General features: G+C 41.6%; 1 protein-coding gene across 1 annotated transcript in view; it reads right to left on the bottom strand.

Moving 5' to 3' along the window:
- The window catches only part of LOC308102440 (pyruvate carboxylase, mitochondrial-like), a 445,486-nt gene that overhangs the window by 205,364 nt on the left and 222,577 nt on the right, over positions 1-17,545 (bottom strand). The window contains exon 12 of the mRNA XM_080452156.1: positions 12,569-12,751. Within this exon, the coding sequence (XP_080308282.1) occupies positions 12,569-12,751 (183 nt within the window). The remainder of the gene's footprint in view (positions 1-12,568; positions 12,752-17,545) is intronic.

Below are 17,545 nucleotides of genomic sequence, written 5' to 3'. Positions count from 1 at the left end.
TTTCTAGCACATTGTTGTCAGTTGATGTAATTTTGTGTTGACCCCAGGAAGCTTAGCTGCTACAAGAGTAGCACTGTAGCTCATGGGAATCTGAATAAACAACAAACGGTGCGGCGCGTCAAAACCTGACAGACAACGGTAGCATAACATTACATTTCCATGTGATCACGTTAAAAATGATCTGAATTTCTACCATGACATTGGAAAAAATATTAGTTTCTGATCGGCACATGTCACGTCACGGGACTGTCTCAACACCGGTTCTGCTGTGCAGACTTCGACGAGCACAGACACGGTGTGAACACGGTGCATGCAAAGTGGTGAATACCAGAATATCAGCCTTCGGTGACATTGGCCTCTAGCTGAAGTGAAAGAAGCTCTCTGCAATACCGAATTCTGATTTAAATTACTTTCCCTTTGGTTTTTTTTAATTCATTTTCGTTGTTCGTTTTCGCACGACGCTGCAATGGACAGGAAGGTATGGGAGCTGAATACACAATACTGCAAGCATACAGAGTGCACACAGAGGGCAGTGTGTGTGTGTGTGTGTGTGTGTGTGTGTGTGTGTGTGTGTGTGTGTGTGTGTGTGTGTGTGTGTGTGTGTGTGTGTGTGTGTGTGTGTGTGTGTGTGTGTGTCTTGCACACACACATGCTGCAGCACCTTTGCGTGCGATCAATCCTCTATTGTATTTAACCACCTTGGCAATATTGTTCATGCAATATTCATGACAATAAAGCATACTGACTTTAAAGAGAAACAGTATGACAGAATTTAACATGTTCACAGAGAGAGAGAGAGAGAGAGAGAGAGAGAGAGAGAGAGAGAGAGAGAGAGAGAGAGAGAGAGAGAGAGAGAGAGAGAGCAAAGGAATACAGATGGGGGATGGGAAAGGGGTCAGACAAGGACAAAAGGACGAAAAATGCAATGTGAGTGAGCGAGCGAGAGAGAGACAGGATGAAACATAAGTAATGTGAGGGGGATGTCAGATGTCCAGCAGCATGTGGAACAGGTATTGCAGACTGATAAGAGAACTGTAAGCAGGAACTGTGAAGAAAAAACTAACAAAAAAAAAGTTTTAAAGAAAAACTAGTCGTGTGACTCTGAAGTGAGAAAGAAAGAAACATACAGATGGAGGGGGGGGGGGGGGGGGGGGGGGGGGGGTGAGTGAGAGAGAGAGATGGGGGGGTATGGATAGTTTAAAATAGTTAAAAGAGAGTAATAGGAGTCCAGCTGTTTCTAATGGCCTCTTATTATATTTACAGACTTTCACAATCATCTGTGGACAGGGCCGTTTTTATGCACAGGCAATGTAGGCAAATGCCTATGTCCTGTCGGGGGGGGGGGACCAAAAATGCACCAATGAAAAAAAAAATGGGAATTTTTTTTTTTGAAAGACAATACTGAAAGACAAACTACAGTACAGAATTAACCAAATTAACCAAATTAATGTAACAAAAACACCCAAAGAAGCAATAAACCTGGTATAAAACCTAAAATTTTCGCGCGCGCGCGCTCAGCGCGCGCACATGCAGGGGGGGGGGGGGTCTGAAAATTGGCCTTTGCCTAGGGCCCATTCTGACATTAACACGGCCCTGTCTGTGGATGTATTATTCATTCCAATAAAACCTAATAGAATTGTGTGTGTGTGTGTGTGTGTGTGTGTGTGTGTGTGTGTGTGTGTGTGTGTGTGTGTGTGTGTGTGTGTGTGTGTGTGTGTGTGTGTGTGTGTGTGTGTGTGTGTGTGTGTGTGTGGTGGTCTTTAAAGAGAAGATGGAAGGCAACATAATGAGATATAGATTTTAGCTGACGTTCTCACTCACAGACTTAACCACCACTTCAAAGGGTAAAGGCAAAGCCTCAGCCGCAAACATTTACAGCTAAATATGACACAGGAGTGCAAGGATCTAACACACTCACACACACACACACACAGCACTCCTCGGGTGCCTAGGATACAGGGCGTGCACAACCATTAAAGTGGTTAGATAAAGAGCCTCTGGCGAGGGAAAGTAAAGGTGAGTTTTTTTTGTTTGTTTGTTTGTTTTTTATAGATATAGGAAGGAAGGAAGCACTAGAGAGAGGGGGGATAAGAGCTGGAGAGAGAGAGGGGGAAGATGGGGAGGGGTGCTCCGGACAGCTATGAAATGAAACATTAGAGAGGTTCTTCAAAGACTTGCACACACACACACACACACAATCAAACAGAGACAATCGCAAAAACAGACATATAAGCACAGTATCAAGCATGGGCAATTATACTCAGGCGGAAACCTCGATTCCCCATGGTCTGACAGCCACTTAACTTGTCGACAAATGGAAAGCAAAAAAGTAACTTTGTGAAATTAAATTTAACTGCCAAACCCCTGGCCTCCAAAAGATGATTTCTGGCTCCAACAAATGGACACACGCACACGCACACACACACACACACACACACACACACACACACAGATGATCTATTGATTACCCGTCTCCCTCCCCCTGTTTACTCTTATACCCTTACAGGTAAATTTCTTTTTGAGTCCAATTAAAACTCTCTATTGTGTGTGAATGTGATGATACATGGCACTCATACTCAGTGCATCTGTAGACTCTGTGTGTGTGTGTGTGTGTGTGTGTGTGTGTGTGTGTGTGTGTGTGTGTGTGTGTGTGTGTGTGTGTGTGTGTGTGTGTGTGTGTGTGTGTGTGTGTGTGTGTGTGTGTGTGCATACGTGCGTGCGTGCGTGTAAAATCGAAACTCCATTTGCATGCATTTATTTGGTCGCCTCACTCACCTTTAACATACACACTATTGTCTGATATTCATTGAATTCAGTCCCTAATCCTATTCATAAACCCTTAACAAGGCTACACATATGCTGGCACATCAAGACACACAAACAAACACACACACACACACACACACACGCACACACACACACACACAGAAGCTGCAGATACGCAGAGCTAAGCAGAACTTTCTGAAAAGCCAAACATAATAACACGCATCATAAGAAAGCAGCCAGCCATCGTGTGACAAAAAATACACACCGACTGCATCTTAAAAATGGCCAACCGTGCGCTCCATCCCATGCCTGTGCAAGTCTGCAAAAGCTTCAAAGCTCTTCCGATAAACCAGTTTGTTCCACAATCGCCGGCTTGCTGGCTATAGATAGTCAGACCTTTTTTTTGCAAGATGCTTCTCCTTTCTGATTGTTGCTCGTTTCCTTACACCGATGGCGTTAAGGAGCTTTGCATGTAACTGTGTGGAGCATTTGTCCAGAAAACAAAAGATACACCGTCACTATCTGGACAACCGCAACTGACCAAGTCCAAATGGCTTTCTAATTTTCCGCACCTGAGTTTATTGGTAACAATCTAGGGTTGTCGTGGTCACGTTTTTGGTCACGTTTTCATTTTATCCCGATGAGAGTAATCTAGGAGTATCTGCCTTATCACTCCAGTATCTGTCCTCATTGGATAAATAGTTTCCTAGATAATAAATACAGCTGCACAGTGAAAACTTTAATTAACTGCATACTGTAGGTCAAATAAGCTTGACAACCCCCTGAAGCCCCCTCACATTGCAGACGTTATACCTTGCTGTCAGAATGCCTTCACGTTCAATCACTGAATTAACCAAAACATGTTATTTTTAAATTTGTCATGCATGGTCTGAAACACTGCATGTCTATAATTACAATATTTCAAGACATCGTGTCTTGCTATTTTGTGGGAAAGCTTTACCAACACACTGGAAGATCATACATTCTAAATGTTATAAAACATGATCGTTAAATATAAAGAAGTAGAAAAGTGTGCTCCTCGGAGCATAGGACTCTGTCAGGCCGGGTTGCCTACCCAGGCAAACTTTGGTCAAAGCCACTTAGAATGCGATCTGAAAAATCTAACTCATGCATCTTGATCACATGACCACACCCAGAGAGATCACACACCCGATTTGTGTGAGTTTTGGACAAAATCTGTAGGGCTAGCAGCAAAAAGTGTGTTTTGAAGAAAACACACTATGGCAGAAAATGTTATCTGGCACAAACAGGGCCTTTAAGTTGCGTCACGATCCAAGGAATCCAGGGAAACAAAGATGTTGATTTTACGACCTATGGTTCAAGAGTTATAGGCCAAAACGTGAAGTGGGCTGTTGTAGCGCCACCATGAAGAGATTTGAACAATTTGGTATGGAGATCCTTCCTTAATTGGCTTAGTGGTAATGTGTGTGCAAAGTCACAAAATGACAAGATGTACATATAAAACAAGCTTTAACTACATTTTAACTTCATGTTGTCAATCGACTTATTGAAAAGATGTCTTTTCTATAAGCCTAAAAGGCCTGCATTTGCCCTAGGGAGTCCTATGTAAAGCAAAAGAGGCTTTTCATCTGGAGAAAGCTGCTCAAGGATGTAAATGTCAAGGATAGAGCGATACAATGTGTGATAGACCATTTTACTGCACCATCTACCCCCCCCCACACATATGCAGGTGCGTTCACCCAGCCGGCTACTTTTCCGACCCAGCTGGACAGTGCATGTAGTGGAGCACCCAGATAGCCTCGAGTAAATATGTGCGTGTCACTCTCTCAAGGTGAGCGTGGCATTGTTTAAGCCATTCAATCCGGGAAATGCATCTGTGTCATTTTAGATGTCTTTGGGCTATTCAAATATAGCAGACATACAAGCTCAAAGCGCGGCACCGAGTGCCACGCTATGAGCTTGTAGATCTGCCATTTTAGAAAAATCGTGAAAATGTGTGCAAATCTTTGAATATATAAATGTTTAGCTCAAATCTTTGCCCCGCGGACAAATGCATATCATTTTGGGGGTCCTTGACATGAAAAAAGTTTGAGAACCACTGATATATTATAGCAATATTATTTTAAAAACTGTTAGGATTTAGAAGACATTTGTAGAATCCCCAGAAGCAAAGATTTGAGTTACAAATGTTCGCTTTAAATAATATATATACATTCACACATTTTTCACGATTAACAAATAAATAAATAGCAGATCTACAAGCTCGTAGCGCGGCACTCGGTGCCGCGCTATGAGCTTGTAGATCTGCTATTTTTGAATAGTCCAAAGTATAAAATAATGGTGACACAGCATGCGTGCCCGGATTGAATGGGTTAAATAGAAAAAGGTGCATTTTCTTCAGGAGATGCAACATGATGCAGCCTGCTGCAACCACATCTCAGTGTGCGCAGAGGGACCTCTAATAAGGCCCTGGCTCCTGTGGCAAGGGCTATGGAATCTTATGGGAGGCATTCTTACACAGCCACTAATCACCTTCTCAAAGGCCACCGGCCCTGATCACAGGACCAGGAATCCGACCGACAACTCCCCCGGCCGTCAGCATTCCTCAACGGTCATTTGGCTGCGGTAGTCTGTTGAGTGCTTGTGCACTGCACTCACGTGCACACAGCACACACATACCGTCCCCCATACGGTTTCCTGGGTTCAGAGATAGGCACGCTAACTGTGAGGGTTATCACTGAACTGCTAATAGCAATGGAAGAGACTTATTTCAGCCAAAAGGACTGATATTTTGAAGTTTAGAATGACACAATTACGATATGCATATGAAGGTCACACACTCAAGTGGGAACTGGATTTTCTCACCACTTTCAATTCTGAATAATATTCACGTTGAACAATCAACACAACAAAATGTTTTGGTATGGTTCTTAAAAAGACATATTACACATAATTGTGATATAATGTATATAGCGTAGTCACATTGCAAATACTGTACATGTTTCTTATAATATATTCAAGGCCCACTCCGTATTCCTCTGTGAATAGCACTTACACGTGTGTCAGCGCTTCAATACATTTCTATAGAAATACCAGTGGCACAGAGGACAGAACATGAACTTCAAGCCTGTACAACATCGATACACTCAGTTCCTCATTGTACAGTAGCTTGTAAGTTCCGAAGGGCCAGCTATCATCGGTTGTTGGTCTACTAAAAGGAAACTGCTGTTTTACAAAACAAATGGTTGTCCTTGTACCCTTAAGAGACAGTGCTCTGGTGCGGTATCCAGTAAAATATGCACAATCAGTGTACTTCCAGGTGGACTATAAGTGTTAACCTCAACCACTCAAAACACCCACTCTCTCAAAGCGGTATCTTGCTTATTTGCAGTGTATGAGTTCGGCTAAAGCTAGTCAAATCTGAGTGGCATTAACCCATTAAGACTTGAAGCAGATTCTACACATGCCTTCTAAATCCTAACAATTATGCTGAAAAACCTATGTTGCTTTATCAGCGGTTCTCCAACCTTTTCATTTCAAGGACCCCCAACATTATACATATTTAGCCACAGACCCCCATCTCAAATTATTTTGGTCCAGGCACCCCCAGAAGCAAAGATTTCAGTTACAAATGTTCCCTTAAAAAAAAATATATATATACAATTTTCACAATTTTTCAAAAACAGCAGATCTACAAGCTCATAGCGCGGCACGAAGTGACACGCTATGAGCTTGTAGATCTGCTAATTTGTTTTTAATAGCCAACGCTAAAATCGTAAAATGACAAGGACGCTTTCCCGGTTTTAACAGGTTAACAAAGAAAGGACAAACACTTCATACTCAACAAAACGAATAAGCGGCGCGCGCACACACACACACACACACACAATGCAACAGTTAAATTAAAAACCACTGCTGTTACTCTCTAACGTTAAGCACCTGCCAAATGAATGTTGCTCATGTAATGCCGCCGTCGTTCAGTTCTTTCCGCTGCACAATAGAAGCCCACAGGCATTTTGTTGGCACAAATAAATCTCTGAGCATCCCATTGTCCTCCTCCTTGAACAACGGCTCATCCATATCGCAATTTACAAAACGCATCTGCACAGCGGAAAACTTTTATAATACATAATATCATGAATAATATTGTGGCTTTCAAGGATTACCATTTAAGCCCAAATGGGACTTGCCAGTTCCATTTAATATCTGTAAGGTGGTCGTGTTTTACTTAATGTCATCTAAAAGAAAAGGTTGTGTGAAAACAGAACGTTGCTGTTGAGTGTTATGGGGCTACAGTACAGTATATCTGTTGAGTGTTATGGGGCTACAGTATATCTGTTGTGTGTTATGGGGCTACAGTATATCTGTTGTGTGTTATGGGGCTACAGTATATCTGTTGAGTGTTATGGGGCTACAGTATATCTGTTGAGTGTTATGGGGCTACAGTATATCTGTTGAGTGTTATGGGGCTACAGTATATCTGTTGAGTGTTATGGGGCTACAGTATATCTGTTGAGTGTTATGGGGCTACAGTATATCTGTTGAGTGTTATGGGGCTACAGTATATCTGTTGAGTGTTATGGGGCTACAGTATATCTGTTGAGTGTTATGGGGCTACAGTATATCTGTTGAGTGTTATGGGGCTACAGTATATCTGTTGAGTGTTATGGGGCTACAGTATATCTGTTGAGTGTTATGGGGCTACAGTATATCGGGGACATGAACAGCTCAATTGATCAATCTCAGTGACATGACGCATTTATTAAGTAAGGTTATATGAACTCATGATAGACCGCAAATAAGTACACACATATATATATATATATATATATATATATATATATATATATATATATATATATATATATATATATATACAAAGAACACTTTGACAAACACAGACATGTCTGCACATTATTAAGCTGGAGAATGCTATTCCTTTGTATCTGTAGATCCACTGTGTATTGAAGGCTAAAGGGGTTTACGTTTCAACAAAGAGGCAGGTTGCCTTGAGACCCTCTCAGGGCCAGTCCCCTCACACATAAGTACTTATCCCACAGCTATTTGGTCCATCAACAGGTGTCTGAAAGCATCTCATTCAGCATGCTCCTGCTGACCCTGTTGAGCATGTACTGTAAGCTGCTGAAAAGAGCTAGCCTAGAGCACTGAACCATGTGAACCATGTCAATGATGTATTTATCTAACGTTCTCTTTTGTAACGACCACTGTTTTCATTGATCCATTATTATTGGGAAGCACTTTGAATGACATGATATGTATGAACTGCTATGCAAATCATTTGTTCCTTTTCCTTCACATTGAGTGCCAATCGCGTCGATCTACGCGAACCTACTTAATTGCGCTGCATGCGTGCCAGTCGCGTAGATTTAGGCGAAGTGGTCTTTTTTCTTTTTTTTTTACTCACAGGTTCACATTTCATTGTAGGCCTCGTTCGCCACGACACATTTCATTGTAGCACCACCGGAAACGGAATTATCCATATCCGGAGATTTTCGTTCTCATCCGCCTCCACTCTAAAGCGGAAACTAAATCTAAATTTTCTCGGTTGTTGTTTTTCTCATCGCTGATCGCTGTTTAGCATAAACCGCTGTAGCTTCAAGATGGCGGATCGCAGATCGAAACGGTCTTCGCTGGGCATCTCACACAGATCCTCTGTGTGTTTACAAACAGATTTTAACGGATTTAGCGATGTCTGTGGCGACGTGAAAACAACAAAAAAACAACAATAAATCGCTGGCACTGGTGAGTACATTATGATATTAAACTCTGGCATGGAATGTGTTAATAATAATAATAATCTATATATTAGATTAGGCCGGTCATTTCAATGTGACCATTTGAGAGGAACCCGCATATATATATATATTCAAAGATTTATTTTTCAAAAAATAGCAGATCTACAAGTTAAAAGGGTTAATCATCATAATGCCCTTCATACTGTGTGCAAAACCTAATTACATATCCAGATGTTGTGCTGGAAACGAACCGGTTAATAATCCAAAGGTTTAATCTGGGGCAAACATTCGGCCAAACTAGATCTTTGTACACAGGACTTTTTTTTCTGCCAAGAGATCTGATGTAGAGGGAAAAAAGAGCATAGAGCCCCTGGGGGACTCGGGTCAATGAAGTATCTATAACTGTGTAGGCTTTAAGTGGTTAACACCGTACCATTTTAACCCATTAAGACCTGAGGCGATTCTTTAAAATGTTTTCTAAATCCTAACAGTTTAAAAAAAATAAATGTTATCAAGATTTTTCAAAAATAGCAGATCTACAAGCTCATAGCACGGCACTCGGTGCCGCGCTATGAGCTTGTATATCTGCTATTTTTGAATAGCCAAAGAAATCTAAAGTGACACAGATGCGTTCCCGGTCTTAATGGGTTAATACCGCAGTGGGTTTCAAATATCAATCTAAGCTGAATAGAGCACACACGAGTATAATAGCACATTAATACTTACTGCCAGAGAAATAATTCCATAATTTATGTGTGGCAAATGAATGGTGTTTTTTTTTTTCCTCCATCTATTGACACCAATAGTGTTCCAGCTCTCGCACACAGTGTGCAGCCATCCATAAAATGGACTGTCAACACACTCCAGAGCTCAATGGAGAACCCATGAGGTTGCTTGTTACATTGTCTGAGTCAGCATGCTAACCAGCTTGCTATAATCGTCCAATAGGACTCACACAGTGGGGAGTGCAGTGCCCTGTAGAGTGGGCGCATCAAGGAGCAGCACCTAGTGTGTAAATAATCGTTGTAACAACAGTCAGAGGTGTAAAGTAACTACAGTATGTACATTTACTCAAGTACTGTACTTAAAGAGCTGGTGCCATGTTTTTGCACTTTTTCTGTTTTTCATGGTTTTATGGTGTTTTATGTCTTCTCTGACTATTTGGAGTTTCTTCCTGGAGGCTGAAACCTTGAGGGTCAATAGAGAAACAGCGCTTTAGTGACATAGTAAAAACATACCCTCCCCCTCATTATCATAACACAACAGGTGTGGGCATGAGGAGGAGGAGGGACTAGGACAGGTGGGTGGTGCTAAGGTGGTGGAGGAGGTGCTAAGGTGAGAACCAGGTATACTTAATGAACTGGAGGCATGTCCACATAAAAACATAATTTTACCAATTTCTGTACACTTTTTTGAAAAAAATCTTCCTCCTAGTATAACCATAATACCTGATGATTATGTTTTGGGGGGGGGGGGATCACTGAAAATCACGGCACCCTGTCTTTAAGTAAAATTGTAAGTACTTTTTTTTACTTTACTGGATTATTTTCAATTTCCTTTACTTTTACTTGTACTCCACTACATCTCAGCGGCAAATATTGTACTTTAGTTAGTACTAGTTACTTTGTAGAGTTGTATTATTATTTCAAAATATGCATTAATCACGTTATCCCCATGTACTTCAGCTATTTGAAAAGAGTAGCTTTTTTACAAGCTCACAAGCTTGTAGATTGGCTATTTCACTTGTGAAACACTTTCACAAGTTCTGCATAACGAGTACTTTAAGTACATTTTGATGTCAATACTTGTGTACTTTTACTCAAGTAAATGTTTAATACCGGACTTGTACTTGTATCAGAGTATTGCTGCATTGCAGTATTGATACTTTTACTTACGTAAAAAACATTTGAGTACTTTTTCCCACCACTTTTGAATAGTTGGATGAACTGTTGCACCCTTATATAAAATCTCACTTGGAGCATCTCATCTCCATTGTCATCCTGATGCACTGTAAGCAACTCTCCAGGATGCCACTGCTGAAGCCAACGCACCAATAACAGCCCAGTCAGACCCTGGCCAAGGCCCTTTTGGGGAATCCAGTGCATGGTCATCACTCCCCACAGTGAGGTAGGACAGGTTTTATATGGGCAAAGTGTATGAGTGCTGAATGTGTCGGGAGTTGTACTACAGAGATGGTATCATGAATTCACTGAAGATTCTACCCTCTATCCAAACCCTGTGCCGCCAGACACTTTTCTTTCTTTTTTTTTTAAAGATGATATTTTCGGCACTTCTGCATTATTTCAATAGTGACAGCTTATCCCATTAAGACCGGGAACGCATCTGTGTCATTTTTAGATTTCTTTGGCTATTAAAAAATAGCAGATCTACAAGCTCATAGCGCGGCACTGAGTGCCGCGCTATGAGCTTGTAGATCAGCAATCTTTTTTTTAAATCGTGGGAAATGTTTGCAAATCTTTGAATATATATATACTGTATATGTTTTAAAGCAAACATTTTTAACTCAGATATGTGCTGGAACAACATATTTTGAGATGGGGGTCCGCGGCCAAATATATATTTTGGCCAGCTTGTATATCTGCTATTTTTGAATGGCCAAAGAAATCTTAAAATAACACAGATGCGCTCCCTTAATGGGTTAAGACAGACAGGGAAGGCAGACAGAGAGCAAGGGAATGACACACACCACACACAGACAGTCTGCCTGGCTGGGAGGCATTTTGCGCCAAACCCAGGGTGGCATGCAGACTAATTCGGCTATCTGGTCGTCCCGGTCATCGGGCGCTTTTTCTGCATGACAATGACACTAAACATCCTGTTCCAAGGGCACTGCTGCGTTCTTATAGGGAACAACAAGGTGAAAGGGCTGCAATGGCCAAGCATTTCACCTGAACTCAACCCTGTTGAGGACACTGTGGGGGGAGACAAGTCCAGCACTCTCCATCATTCATGCATCAAGGCAGTCAGGAAGATTATCTTCAAGGAACTGAACAGGATAGACGCCAGAAATTATTATTAAAAAGGGTCAGTGCAATACTTAAGAGCAATGGGGAGCATGCTAACTAATGCAATATTATTATTATTATTATTTGATTTAATCAAGGGTGTACATATTTTTGCAACCCTGATTCTTATTTGACCATATACCTTATACATACCAAATGTGTGTGTATATATATATATATATATATATATCCCCTAAGTGGCTCCCAGCACACATATGCACACACACGCAGATTATATATTGAAGTCTGGAGTCTGTCATTGATTAGTTAAAACACTGAGCATCCTGTTATATCGAATGGATTATAGATGCCTTTAGTGTATCATTACTGGAACCTCCTTGTACATATGTGCGCGCACACACACACACACACACACACACACACACACACACACACACACACACACACACACACACACACACACACACACACACACACACACACACACACACACACACACACACACACACACACACACACACACACACACACACACACACACACACACACACACACACACACACACACACACACACACACACAGAGAGAGTCTTGACAGCATGACAGCTTTAACCGTACCATGTTGGCTAGAACAGCCTGGAATTGCCACTTGACGAACAGGCTCTTCAGATTCACATTGTGCACATCTTCATACAACACACATACACACAGCAAAACGAGATTAGCTTGAATAGCCTGGAATCACCATTTAAAATGTCTTCTCCAATCCCTCTCATCCTCAGCACAGCTGCCACTTATAGACACACTCCTTCTCACACACACACACACACACACACACACACACACACTATATGTACTAAAGTTCAATCACACCTCAATAGTTGCAGCAAGCTTCTGCACGCACACGCACGCACACACAAGCCTGGAAACCAGACAAATCTGCCAGTGCAAAAAGAAACACACAGACAATCCAGACCAATATCTACGCAGTGATATTAGTCTGGCCATGCCAGACTACACACACACACACACACACACACACACACTCGCTCAGAACATGAAGATGAAATATCCTACCTTGACGCCTCGGATTCTGAACTCGGCCAGGCAGCGGCTCATCTTACTGGCCGCCATCTGCAGGTCCTTGCCGCTGGCGATGACCTTGACCAGCAGGGAGTCGTAGTGCGGGGAGATGATGGCGCCCTGGAAGGCCGAGGCGCTGTCCAGACGGATGCCCATGCCCTCGCCGCTACGGAACACCTGGAGAGAGACGACAGAACACACAGAGAGAGAGAGAGACGGATTACAGACTTCATCAAGATGGACCCCATTCAATCCGGGAAAGCATCTGTGTCATTTTAGATTTCTTTGGCTATTCAAAAAAAGAACAGATCTACAAGCTTGTAGATCTGCTATTTATTTTTTTTATCTTGAACATTTGTGCAAATCTTGGAAAATATATATTTTAAAGCCAACATTTGTAACTCAAATCTTTGCTTCTGGGGGTCCCTGGAACTAAAATGATATGTATTTGGCCACCCCCATCTCAAAATATGTTGCTGTTATGTATAGCAAAATATGTTATGTATAGCAGATCTACAAGCTCATAGCGTGGCACTCGGTGCCACGCTATGAGCTTGTAGATCTGCTATTTTTGAATAGCCAAATAAACCTTAAAATGACAGATTCGTTCCTGGTCTTAACACATTGACCGCCGGGCCCGTAGTTCTACGGGCCGTTAAATCCAACGGTTAAGCGCCGATCCCGTAGCCTACGGGCTGTGGTGCTTTTTCCTTTTTTTCGAAAAAAAAAACTTTTTTCAATTTTCTAGTACGGCACATTTCATTGTAACACCACCGGAAACAGAATTATTTGGGATCCGGTTTTGACGATCACGCCGGCTCCCATTCTAAAGCGCACACTGAGACGCCATTTTCTTCGATTGTAGTTTTTCTCCTCGCTGATCACTGTTTAACATAAACCGTTCTAACTCAAACATGGATGCCCCGTTTGACACGTGGTTTGGACTGGTAGACACAGGGAGATGTCCGCGATGTTTACAAACAGTGCACAGATCAATCTTAAGGATTTTAACGAGGTCTATGGCGACGTGAAAAAAACAAAAAACAACAATAAAACGTTGGCACTGGTGAGTACATTATGAGATTAACCTCGGGCGGTCAATGTGTTAATGGACTTAATTGAGTGTAGGATTCATGGAATAAAGCAAAAATAAAAGCTCATGAAAATGTAATGATGTTGAGGTACTATGGTTCTTAACTCATTAACTGCCTCTGACGTAATTGACGTAATTAACCAATACTGCCACTGACGTAAAAAACGTAATTTTATTTTTTTTAAATATTTTAAAAAAATCTGTATCTCGGCTCCTGAGTACTTTTTTTTTTTAATGAAAAATCTCTGGCAGTGGGCAAACGCAAAAAAAGTAAGATCTGGCAGTGAATGAGTTAACCTGTGTTGCTGCTGTTCCACATAGAGCCAACCAGTTGAAGGAATCACCATATTGAGGATTTGACGTTTGCTTTTTTTTTTTTTTCTGCGACCATTCGTGTTTATGGAAGATGCTTCTAAACATGTATTCTATTGCTGGTCGGACCACTTCAAATCAATCTTAAATTAACCAATGGCCGAAAATAGCCGATCTACAAGATCACCACACGTGGCAGTGTTGTGAGCTTGTAGATCTTCTCATTTCGGTGCACGACATGCTTTCAGAGAAGACGTGCCGGGCTTGTAATGGAATCCAAATGACTGAAATCAATCGTGGCGACTGAGCGCTTTAATCCATGAGGATTACATGGCATGTGTGGTGAGATCTGTTTACAGAGAACCCATGGACGCATCCAGTCGTCACAGCACATCTATATGTCTGTGTCTGTGTCTGTATTTGAAGGGAATAGAGAAGATTGGTACAAATGAGGCATTTCATTATAAAAAAACGGGTTTCTAATAATCAACCCCAACCCACAAAATACAGCCTCAGGTTGAATTTTTAGGCAGGCCTACATGAAACTCTTTTCCCTAAACAACCCCAATTATAGCTGGATATCACTGGGGCTTTGTGTGTGTGTGTGTGTGTGTGTGTGTGTGTGTGTGTGTGTGTGTGTGTGTGTGTGTGTGTGTGTGTGTGTGTGTGTGTGTGTGTGTGTGTGTGTGTGTGTGTGTGTGTGTGTGTGTGTGTGTGTGTGTGTGTGGGGGTGTGTGTGTGTGTGTGTGTGTGTGTGTTTTCTCCATCTTGAGGGTTGTTCTGGCTATTTTTTTTATTAACCCATTCAATCCGGGAACACATCTGTGTCACTTTAGATTTATTTGGCTTTTCAAAAATAGCAGATATACAAGTGCCGCGCTATGAGCTTGTAGATCTGCCATTTTTGAAAGAAAACGTGAAAATGGGTGCAAATCTAAAAAGCGAACATTTGTAACTCAAATCTTTGCTTCTGCGGGTCCCCTGGAACAAAGATTTGCACACATTTTCACGATTTAAAAAGAAATAGCTGATCTACAAGCTCCTTGTGCCGCGCTATGAGCTTGTAGATCTGCTATTTTCTAATAGCCAAAGAAATCTTAAAATGACACATTCCCGGATTGAAAGGGTTAATCATACAGTAGATACATTTTTTTGGTCTTGTTTCCACAGACTGGAGAGAACCAAGTGCCAATTGGTAGGGATAGTACAAGCGACGAACAAATAGTCTTGGCAGGAAGAGAAGGATGGAGAGGAGAGTTTCCTACAGCATGTGGAACAGCAGCAAGAGAGTTGACAGAAATACTCAACTACAACAAGGTTGTTTTACAGAAATCTTTCACCCATAATATTTTCCAGATGATGCAATCGGGTGATTTCTGGCTAAAGCTATAGTCTACTCTAGTCAGTCAAACCCCATCACTCTGTGTGTGTTAATTATTCAAACTCATTGTTTTATCTACATGGATTTTTTGTAAAACTGTCTCTGAGCAGAGATCAGGAAAAAGGGAACATTTTGTACAGCAGATTTGCTCAGAAAACTGCACTAATTGTGTTACGGAAGGGTGACGTGGCGTGAGAAACTTGGACAAATGGAATTGAACATAAATCAGGACTACATCTTCAATTACATTGCAATGTACGTAGTGTATAACTAACGACAAACGCCTTCAAACTAAATTGAAACAAAATTTGTTTCAATTTAGTTGCGGTACTTTGTCACTTAATGCCAAAGTACCGTTTGTTTTTGAGAGGAATGCCTTTCCATTATAATGCAAAGCTAAATCCTACATTTTCTGTTATGCTAAGTGACATTAGTACACAATGAAACGGCAACAACGGCGTCAGGTAAACATATTAAGCTCACTTCCCTTTAAAGCTGTTCTGTCAAGGTGGTGAATGAGGAAATATGAATACTGCCATCCTCCATCTCCCTCCCCATTAACTTCAACATCCACCCAATGTTGTTTGTTTACCTTCTAGCCATTATAACGTTCCAGTTCAATCCATTTAAATCCTCAATGCTGCACAATCGGCATTCAACAATGCCTTGTTGCTTACAAAGAGAATTCTCAAAAATCCAATTGTAATCCGCAAACAATAGCAGATGACGGCACATTACTCAAGCGCTACATAAAACTTCCACATGACAGAGAATACAAAGTAAGTGACAGATATTAATGAGACGGGTAGGAAACGAGAAGACATCGTGAAGAGTCCACGCCGACGGTCTCTTCACCTGTACTGTTAGATAGTACAGTTTTGGGATTCAAAGCCAATGAATTTCAGGTTGTGACACACAACCTGAAATTGTCATGAGCCTTTGATTCCAACTGACCTGGAGGTCAAAGATCAGCCACTTCCAAGCGGGACTGCCTCATAGAGAACCCTGCTGCTGTAGTCTAGTGGTTCTCAACCTTTTCAGGCCGTGACCCCCCCCAAAATAAACATAACGTGAACTGGGGATCCCCCCCACCCTGACAAGCACTTGGAGTTGTCGGAGTTGAGGCATTACATTTAGTTTGACTCCGTTCCATTGTGAAAATAGCAGATCTACATGCACCGAGTGCCGCGCTACGAGCTTGTAGATGTGCTATTTTTGAATAGCCCAAAGTATAAAATAATGGTTATAGCTAAACATCTAAAATGACACAGCAATGTGTTTCCCCCAAGAAGTCCCTGATGAAAGAACAGTGAATGTGTTACAGTATAGCTTGGTTTTCTCTACAGGGAAAACAAAACAACAGACGAAAGCCAGTCATTACTCATTATGTCACACAGTTTACTCCTGAACAGCCTTTCTGTGTTGTTTTACCAAGTCACTGCCCAACTGAGATGCTGTTTCATCTGGGCCGCCGTTTCAATCTAAAATAACAGCACTACGTTATGAAGTGCACTGGTTTATACAGTACTGTGGTGGTTTATCGGTTTACGGCAACATGGTGGCCACTTTTATTCCCCCTAAGACCGAAGCAATATGGCACTTTATGAGAGTACAGCAGGTAAATTCTAAATGGTCTGCATTTCTATATCGCCTTTACCAAAGTGCGTTACATTCCGTGTGCGGTTAGGGAATGGTTTGGGTTGGACTTCAGTGCTAAGCCTTTTTTAGAAAGGGCATCCTTTCCGAAAAAGGCAGAGCAAGGAATTTTTGCTCTCGCCATCTTGTTTTTGAAAGAAAGTCTTTTTGGGATCGCGTTACTCTTTAATTTTAAGGTCCTTGTACTTTTACATTCTGTTTACTAAGTCTTTAATCTAAATTCTAAATCTTAGCCCTAAGTTCTTTTTGGCTGTTTCGCCTTTCCTAAGAAAGGATTCCCCATTAGGGTTAACCATTTTCCCTTTCTTCAAAGTTTAGGTTTTTAGGCATGTTTACAAACTATAAATAAAATTGCCAGTGAACTTTGTGAGGAATGTTCACTGGGGACTGTGCATGGCAGGTACGTCCAGTCATCCTTAGGTATTGGGTTAGTAACCGTCGAAAAGGCGACATGTAACCCACTTTATGACACTAAACCAGAAGGAAATCAAAACCAGGACCCAGTGGTTTTCAAACCTTTTCATATCAA

This window comes from Gymnoscopelus braueri (genome assembly GCF_963280865.1).
Source record: "Gymnoscopelus braueri genome assembly, chromosome: 15".
Taxonomy (NCBI): Eukaryota; Metazoa; Chordata; class Actinopteri; order Myctophiformes; family Myctophidae; genus Gymnoscopelus; species Gymnoscopelus braueri.
Note: the sequence above shows the minus strand (reverse complement) of the source record. Positions and strands in the feature narration are given on the sequence as shown.